A 10390-nucleotide genomic window follows, 5' to 3' on the forward strand; every position below is an offset into this window, starting at 1 on the left:
GTCCCATAGCATCAACTTCTGGCTTCTCAGCTTATTCCTCAAGGAGGACAGAGGGTCTTGACATCCCTCAACAACAGAAGAGTCCAAAGCCAGCTACATCTGAATTGAGCAAGTTCACACTTGCAGATGGGTCAAGGAAACCTCATAGGTTGAGGGAAGGGGGATCAATCTTTTTAATATGGTCCATGAAAAAAACAAGCAGAATGGAAATGTCATGGGTCTTTAAAAAGTTATAACAAAAACTCAGATGGTTTTGTTTGCTTTTGATGAGATTCTCCTTGTGAAGCAGATGTTATTATACCGCTACAGATAGGTACTTGGACTTTCAGGACCTAGTGACTTGTGAAAACTAACTGTAAGGCTGCTTTATATATCTACCCCCTAATGATCTGTGCGGCCCTTTTAATTTAGACATGGAAAGATGTCTGTATAGGTCATTCACTTCCCCTCATTTGATACCCAACTGGAAGGCATGCCAGCCAAGCCTACTTGAGTTCCAGATACTCAAATCACTGCTCCCTTAACAACATTCTAGAGAGGGGGATGTCAGTAGTAGTTTGAAAGTTTCTGGGAAACTTCTGGCAAATCCTACTAGTGGCTAGTAAGCCTAGGAGTTGTTCCATAGCAAAACCTCAGATATCTTGAAGCCTTAGAGAATAAATTATTCATGATGATGTTTTCCCCAGATAGCTGAAGGTTATCCCTTTAAGTGCTAGACTTAACTATTGTTACTTTAAATTGTAATCTTTCATAAATGTACAACATTCTTTTCCACCTTCTTAAATAGGGTACATAGAACATAATTTAACCTTCTCTTGATGATTCAGGGTCCTTCTAATAAGTGCTGGTCATTGTGATGAATTTTAGATATGGATCAAGTAGGGCAGAGAATGTAATGTGTACTGACCCCCAGTAATAACCCTGGAAATGATTTTCCTAGAAAAGTTCCTGAAGTCAGTTTGCCTTCTAGTAAGTGATAGTAGGGGGCAATTTTCCTCTCACAAATGTGCAGTCAAATAACTTCCTAGGCAAAAACAACAATGAAAAAATATCTATCTGTCTCCATGAAAAGTAAATTTGTAAATAAGAGAAGCATCCTTTTCCCAAGGGGTTTTCTCACCCTCCAAAAAAAATCACCTCTTCATCCTAATTGTCCATGTACTTGGGTTTGTCAATGTTAAAACATTATCTGTGAATTCTGCAATAAAGATCACAAGTACCTCCTAACCAGCTTTCACTTGCCCTTCTAATTCATATACACCAACTTTATTTATGGAGAAACACTTTTCACCACTTCAGTAAGGTGTACTTGGGGGAAGGTTGATTCCAGAGACTGATCATTCTTTATAATTACCAGATAATACTTCTGCAAACATGACACCAAGCTGAAACTTTCTCAATTTTTTTTTCTAATTTTGTAGTTCTAATGGAATTCCTAGAAAAAGGAATGCTTGGATTGTATCTTCTTGATAAAACAACATTGAAAGTCCATGCATAGTTGATCAGCTTTCTTATGAATTTTTTGCCTTAGCATTTCCTATTTTGAATTATAACTTGCTAAAAAGACTGAATCATTGAAATAGCATTACAGAGGCAGGACTATGTTAAATACTCCTAGACTTTATCCCTAGCTCCTCAGACAAAGTTCTGAGATTATCTAGCAAATAGCACAGTTGTCCCATGACATATCAATAGCTAATGAGACTTATCTAAATGGCTCTTTGCCACTTTCCTCCTGTCTTACGGCTGTTTCCTTAGTGTCTGAACAATACTACCCATAAGAGTTATTGAGGTGTTGGTAGCTGTCAGTGCCATTCACCCTTCCCTACCCTCCTTCAACTGTTCTATCAACTTCTTTGTCACTGACTTACTTTGTCTCCATTAGATTGTCTGCTGTTTAATACCTCCATAGTCATTTCTAATTCCCACTGCTCTCTCCCCCCTCTTCTTTCCTCCTCTTTTGCTTCTTTCATATTTCTTGTCTTCTATCATTCTTCCTGTGGTTCTTGGTCTTCTATTGACACCAACAACTATATCCTCATAACATACATGTAATATACTATATAATATTCTACATAGAGACTGTAATCTACTATAAATTATACTACTATATATTATAAATATTATAGTACTATATACTATAGTATACTTTATACTATATTATATGTATACTATTAATATATTACTAATTTCTTATAGACTATAATATATTATATAACGTAACATTATATAATCTTCTGTAGACTATAACCTATAGCCTATCATTGGCTATCAATTATACTACTACATACTATATATTCTATATCATGGGATCATATATAATATATGTGCTATTCTATATAGTACACATATAGTACATATGTACTATTCTACATAGTACATATAAAATGCTATGCAAAATTTATTATGCTATAGTAACATAATACATTAAAAATATATTATTAATGCTATATATAATATATGTTAGTATATTATTATATTAGCTATATACTAACTATACTATTAGTATATAGTATATGCAGTGTTTTAAATAATATATTTTAATATACTATATTACTGTAGTAAATTTATATATTATGTAACATTTTATATACATTATATTATGCACTATATAGGATATGTAATATATAATATACTCTACTATATTATAGTATACTACAGTAAGTATATAGTATACAAATAATATATGATTAACCTACTATAGACTATATTCTATTATATAATCTATATACTATATAATTGATATAACCTATAGGATACATAATGTAGTAGTTCCATTTTCTCTGTTGCCTGCTTTGTCAGCTTGTTCTTGTGTGCTAAAGACCAGATCCTTCACTACCAAGGTCCTTCCACACTTTCTTTTAAAGTCTGGAGTCCTCCTAAAAACTGGAGGGTTGCAGAAAGCTGGTCTCCAGAGAACTAATGTGTTATGACTTTGTGGGTTTAGTGAAAAGAAACACAGCTTTTGTAATTGTGGTCACTAAAATATCTAAAGGTATTACTGTCTCTTCTTCTCAGAGCTTTGATTAGATCATGGGCTTGGGGAAATCAGGGGAGGCAGTAACTAAAGCATTGCTTAGGTACAGGGGCTGATGAGCACAAGGGGCCATGTTCATTTAAAATGTTCTGCTTCCCTCCTATCCCCAAATTATTAATAATGGCCCAAGGACCATATCTTCTCCAACCATACTCTTAGCCTGTACATACAAAGTAAATTGTCTTTTTCCATTTCACAATTTCTTTGTGGCTTTTTAAATTACAGTGGACAGTTGACAAGGGAAAAGCTAGTATTTAGGGCTTTAACGTGAAACCAGAATCAAAGGACTGTTAGTAAATAATAATAATGACAATTTTCCACAATGGTTTCTTCTCTTGAACAGTATATAGTGAGGTTTTATGAGGGCAAAGAGACTGCAAACAAGGACAGTCACTTTTTTTTTTCTAGTGTACAACATGCTTCTATTCCATACAGAGCCATGTAGCTAAATTTAAACACTACTCAAGGCAGGGATAGAATAATTCAAGAATGATTTCTTTTAAGTACAAAAATGATTTGTAAAAATATATTGAACTCTTTTCTACCATCCAGCTTTTAAAAACATTTTTTTACTAATGAATGGGCACATGAATAATGAAAATGGAAGCAAAAGTTGAGTTTTGTTTGAATCTTTTTCTTTGCTTCTGAAAGGCTGATACTTCTCTTTTCATGCGCCAATTCCAGCCCTTTTTACTCCATTTTCAAATTCTCACTCACAAGGTGATACCATGTCATACAACTTTGGTATTAGGTTTGGTGAGGGTGTTGTTTTGTTTAAGGCCCAGTCTGAATGTTGTGCTCTCACATTTCATTTAAAGGACTCTGTAACAGAACCTTCACTAATACTAGCTTGGGAAAATTTGTGTTTCCAAAACATTTGGAAGACATATCCAGAAGACAAAGAATCATTAAAAATCGGGCACTTCAACTCCTCCTTTCCTATTAAATTATTTTGTTAGCCTGTTTTTCTTACAGTAATCACCTTTTTAACACCCTGAAATTTAGTCCATTTACTTATGATGAAAAGAGAAGGAGCTAATCAGGGAAAAAGCAAACAGAAATATTCAAATTTCGCCTATTGGACTTGTAGGCTACTTTCTGTTCTAGGATGGAAGGCTATGGGCATGCCTTCACTTCTTACCACTAGGTGGCGCTCCATGGCATCAAGCCAATTTAGCAAGGATCAGACGTTTTTCCATACTCCCAAAGATCTTCAAACATTTCTATCTTCCTCCATTGTTCTGTCTATTGTTATCCTTAATACAGTAATTTCCATTCTTATATTCTTCCCCTCTCACCTTCCTCTTTAAATACACACACACACACACACACACACACACACACACTTTCAGTAAGCAGAGCTATGACATTTTGTCTAGTAGGGTACTTTAAGATAAACAAAACAAACAAACAAACAAAAATCCCACATTGCTACAGCTGATTTCAGCTACTTCAGGTTCTATGACTCATACCCATGGATGGCAGGTGCATCTTACCTGCCCAGTCCTCTGTAAGTTTCCAAAATGAACATCTGGTATGAATAGAACAGGCTGGGAATCCAAGTCAGGCATTGTTTTGAAGTAGGTGATGTCACTCTTTTTTTGTAAGGGTATTGCTGTCAACTTCCCATCAGTGGCTGAACAGAATTGTGAAACTATTAGTGAGTGAGGGTTATACTTGATTTGGAAACCCCAACCATAGCCCTAAATAAAGTTCATTAACTTCCCGCAGAGAAAATATTGCTCTAAAAAGCACCATGGAGTAAGGCAAATATGGGGTGTTCATTTGCCTATCCTACATAGATTATAATGGCTTTAACAGGGATGATGTAGCCAGTAGGTGTCCAAGATCCAAAAAACTCAGGATACCCCTAGAATATACATTGTTTTCTCTAAGACTGGCTCTATCCCTTCTGATATCTTAATAATTATAATACTCTCTACATATATTATCTGATTTGAGCATCATAACAACTCCTTGAGGTAGATACCAAGTTAGGATCGTCTCCATTTTAAGGGTAAAGAAATCAAAGCTCATAGATAATAGATACCTTTCCCATGGTTACCCAAACAGCAAGTGTCAAAAGCAAAATCTGAACCCAGGTCTTCTTTATCCCGCTCTATCCATGACATCACACCCCCTCCCTTAGATTTCCTTTCCTTAATGAGGTCATAGTCTTTGATGGTAAATACCAAGTTTTCCAGTCAAACTCACAGTTGTTGCACTGGGTTTGTGCTGCTTGACCTTTTCCTTTCTTTCTGTTCTGCTTCCTCTCTTCATCACGGATTTTTCTTTCTGCTCCCTGACAGTGAAAATAAACACAAACAATGCCAGGCATGTTAACAAAGCACCCAGAGCTACCATCTCCATTACAAGTCTTGGTGAATGTAACATAAGCCAGAGGAAAGAGAGATATGGGGGGAGGAGAGTTGATCCCATTTCTATTATTTGGGAGGGACCAGGATTTCAACTGGGAAAGCTTTATGATGTACTAAAAATCCTTGAAAATAACTGAGGTCAAATTATTGTTATAGACCACATTCTTGATTTCTGTACCATATTGACACCCATCTTCCCTTTGAGAGTGATTCCATCCTCTCTTTTGTTTTGCTTTCTTGTCTGTCTATAGAATTTCAATTTGGAATCCATCCAGAAAAAATAGGTTCAACTTCATAACCTACTGGACGATGATGAATGTTAAGTAATGCTAGTAACTATAATAACAGAATTTAAGACAAGTAATGGTAGCAGATTGACAGAAAGGAAAAAAAAGAAGCACCAGGTATTAAATATCACACATTTTTTTAGATTGCCTATAAATATTACCTTAACTGATGATACTCTAAATATGAGCTAATGACCAATGAGTCAACATGCTAGTGGAGGAAATAAATCACATAGGTATTGGTATCCTTGATATAAATGAAACACAAAGGTACAAGGAAGTTTCAATGAAATTGAAGAATGGCTCATAGGTTCCCCTTGGGATATCAAATAAGGAGACAGAAGTATTAGTTTGCTCTGCATACTCAGGCAATAAAAAACATTTTACCTGACACTTGGTCACCACTGCAGTGCTCATTAGGATCATAAGCAAAAAGACCAACATAAAGGTAACTGGAGTTTATACCCCAACACAGAGAAGAAGACACAGAAATTTTCTGAAGAACTGGATAAGTTCCTTCAGATACAATCAGCATATTCTTAAATACTTAGTGACTTCAATGCAAAGGCAAACAGGTATTCAGAAGTAGAATGAAAATATGGTTCAGAATAAAGAAATAAAAACTCAGGTTTTATTGATCACATATACACCAAGCCCCTATGTATTGAGAATGCCCTTTTTAAGAAGAGCATTGGAAGGGGCTGGATTTGATAAACACCAAGTAATATCACAAATATTTAAACTGACTCAGTCTAAACAGATAGGAAATGAATAGTTATTGATGTGGGAATCATTCCTGAATCAGCTGTCTATAATAAGTTGGTTTGTTAATTTTAGAACAAAGATCAAAATCAACATGAAATTAGAAGAAAAAATAAAGAGAAGATATAGTTAAAGCAATTAAGACAGGCTGAATGTGACATATTTAAATGAGCTTGCATCACAAGAAATATTCAATGGATAAAAGAGCATGCATCAATGTGGATTAAATAATTTCCTACTGAAAATTAACCTATTAGCAACTGACACAATGAGGAGGTCAAAACAATACTGAACCTTTCTCAGCCAGGAAACATTTTGTTTCTTTGGCAACCAAATACATATGGCAGCCAAAGGCAACACCACTGTAGAATATAAATTCATTTGTAAATTCTGATGGAAGGAGGTGGGTTGGTGACGCAGTGAATGGAGCACCGGCTCTGGAGTCAGGAGGACCTGAGTTCAAATTTGGCCTCAGACACTTAACATAAAAACTAGCCGTGTGACCTTGGGCAAGTCACTTAACCCCAATTGCCCTCCAAAAAGCAAAAAAATAAAAATAAATCTGATGGAAGGATTGTTATCAGTAGAGTTTTACAAAGACAGTAATAGTTTATAATCTTGGTGAGGAAACCAGTTAATTAAGCCTGATCATCCTGAGAATATTTGATGAAATTGTCAAGAAAATAAATGGATGCAAAATGGAAACAATCTAACAAAATTTCTATAATTAACCATTATCTACATCAATGACCATAGAACCACAACCTTTGAACTCTAATCTGTTCTCATTGGAGACATTTTTCATACCAGGAGTTCCTACACCATTTTTATTTTATATTCACACACACACACACACTTACACATGCACACAGACATAGATACATAGACACACATCTACACATCTGGATCTTTGCCTTCATCACTATAGGAAACTCCTAATGTAAAATTAGTGCATTCCAACAACTCCTATGTAATTTACAGAGTTTAAGTGACTTTCCTATGGTCAGTCACCTAGCTAATATGTGTCACAGGCAGGTCTTTCTGACTCCAAAGCCAGCTCTCTATACATGATGTCGTGTGACTTCTTGAATAAATAAATGAGACAATATAGAGAAGCACAGACTTGTAGAACTATAAGAGATCTGAGAGAAATAAATGCTAAGGAATGGGTCACCACAGCATCTCACAATATCGCTGTTTAACACTTAGTATTTTTGGCCATGTATCAAAATTACATAATTGTGCTTTATTTCTCCTCCTCCTAAGAGCTCAAATTTTACTTTAATGACAGTTTGGAAAGAAAAAAATATACATTCCCAGATAGAACTAGTCAATCAGAGCAGGTAGCTTGATCTTGAGTCTACTCTTGCCCATTTAAGGGCAGGTCAATGACTACCTGAGTTACAATGGACCAGAAAAAAGCCTAGGCACATGGGTAGTCTTCTCTCCAGCTCCCTGCCCCATCTTTCAAGATATCCTATAAGCCAATTCTGTAAACCCTATAGAAAAAGTAATTTGGGTTTTAATAATTTAACCCAATTGAATTCATCCAATAAACATATGAAGCTACTATTTGCCAGGCATTGAAGACGTAAAGATAAAAATGGGAAGAATTTCTTGCCTCAAAGAACTTAGAATCTTTTGGAATATAAACCAATGACAATTTCCATCTTTTTTTCCTTTCCCCAAAACTGGAAAAAATGAATCTTACTAAATGTATGCACTGGCTCCAAGATCCAAAGCTCTGTATATCAAGCTCTTCCTGAGAAATTATCGATCGAATCCAACTTCCCCATTTCACAGATAAGGAGACTGAAAGTTAGAGATGTTAATAGTATGAGTTTGAGTTTTTGTGTATTAGAAGTTCCAAGAAGGTGGAGAGAAGTAAAGGTAAAAATAGTTAGGAAAAAAGGCCTTAAGGAATGGGGATGAGCTGGGGGCTTGAAGCCTGGGTAAAATTAGAGAAATCATCATATTTGTAAATAGTTTGATACCATAAAATAAGCATTATTATTGATTCACACAAATTCTTTTTATGGTCAGAGGGATCTGTGGTATGCAACAAATGTCAGGAAAGACCTTGAAAACAGAAATGTCACTGATGTTTGAAAGACTTTGGAAATTCATATAGAGACATAAGAGAGATAGCAATATCTGCTTAGATGTGTATTCCTGAGAAATAATTTCTACCACTTCTATGCTGAAAATAGCAATAAAAAAATTTAATCATCTCTCCTCTTTCAGAGTTTTCCTATGAGACTAGGCAGCTAGAGAATTAAAAGAAAAAGGAAACCCAAGTTGCGAAGTACATAAATATTACCATATTCAACTATGTTTAGAACATAATCAATGGTCTCCAGAAAAAAAAATCAAGGTTATTTATTTGCTCCATCTATAGGAAAATGCCCCTACCAACATGTGTTTCATGGTTCTGTGCAATGCAACTCTCATCTCCTATCTAAGTCTGCATCTTTACTTATCTATTAGCCTAAATTACAACCTGGACAATGAAAGAAATGAATGAGAACACTCTTATTTGGGAGCATTATAACTGGACAAAGGAAGTCTGAAATCCATCTGGCTCAGTAATTTAGGTATAGATGCTATAGGTTAATTTTTTTCTTACCAACTTCAATTCAATTTAAAAAATGTTTATAAAGTATTTATTCTATGCCAGCCACCATGCTAGGTGCTATGTATTCAAAGACAAAAATTAAAGTCCTTGTCCTCAAGGCACTTACAGGGAAAAAACAACATGTGTACAGATAAAATCAATATGAAGTAATTGGATAGAGAGAAATGGGAGCAGGGATAACTGGGGAAATCAAGAAAGGTCTCTGGGAGTAGCTGGATGGTGCAATAGATAGAGCACTGGGCTTAGAATCAGGAATACTCATCTTTGTGAGTTCAAATCTTGCCTTAGACACTTACTAGCTGTGTGACCTTGGCCAAGTCACTTAATCCTTTTGTCTCAACTTCCTCATTGTAAAATGAGCAGAGAAGGAAACAGCAAGCCACTTCAGTATCTTTGCCAAGAAAACTCAAAATGGGGTCACAAAGAGTTGGACATGACTGAAAGGACTGAACAAGGACAGGAGGCAGAACTGGAACTCGAGCCTTGAAGGGGTAGAGATTCTGAGAGGAGGCCAAGAGGAGGGGGAGCATTTCAGGCATGAGAGTAGCCCACACCAGGGCATGGAGGTAGGAGAAAACACAAATATGTCAATGCTGCTGGAAAACCAAGTGTGTAAGGGGAAATGGAATAAAATTAGCCTAAGAAGATAGGTTGGAGGTCTACTGTGAAGGACTTTAAATAACAGAGGAGTTTTGTTTTGTTTTGTTTTTATTGCTAGCAGCAACAGGAAATCCCTGAAGTTTCTTGAGTGACAGACAGAGTGGTGAGACTTGTGCTTCAATAATCAGTCTGGCAGCCATGTAGAGGCTGAATTAGAGAGGGGAGAGGTTGTTTACAGGGAGTCTATATGGGAGGTTTTTGAAGTAGTCCAAATGAGAGTCTGAAGTGGGATAATTGTGTAGATGAGGGAGTTGGTAAGTGTTTTGAGGGACCCAAAACAATCCATTCATTCAACACCTTGAACCCTTACCCCTCTCCAACATAAAAGCAAAACTCCCGAAATCTTTTTAAAAATGAAATTCCCTGCCTATAACAAAGGTGACTGAATATTGGTCTTATACATACATACATATATATGTGTGTGTGTGTGTGTGTGTGTGTGTATAGACAGACAGATAGATGGATGTAAGATTCTCCATTCCCCACCCACCACCATTACTGGATATTAATTAATCTGATCAGCCCTGATATTAACTAAACATCTTTTGTGATCGATATTACTTTAGTTCCTTTCTTTCTTTCTTTCTTTCTTTCTTTCTTTCTTTCTTTCTTTCTTTCTTTCTTTCTTTCT

At 35.8% G+C, this 10390-nt stretch overlaps 1 protein-coding gene across 1 annotated transcript in view; it reads right to left on the reverse strand.

Annotated features, from left to right (window-relative positions):
- The window catches only part of GRHL2 (grainyhead like transcription factor 2), a 229584-nt gene that overhangs the window by 29617 nt on the left and 189577 nt on the right, over window positions 1-10390 (reverse strand). The window contains 2 exon segments of the mRNA XM_069080979.1: window positions 4534-4673; window positions 5252-5339. Of these exon segments, the coding sequence (XP_068937080.1) occupies window positions 4534-4673; window positions 5252-5339 (228 nt within the window).

The sequence above is a fragment of the Petaurus breviceps genome, unplaced genomic scaffold (genome assembly GCF_028583685.1).
Source record: "Petaurus breviceps papuanus isolate PSGF00001 unplaced genomic scaffold, PetGlider_PUasm1.0 98, whole genome shotgun sequence".
Classification (NCBI taxonomy): domain Eukaryota; kingdom Metazoa; phylum Chordata; class Mammalia; order Diprotodontia; family Petauridae; genus Petaurus; species Petaurus breviceps.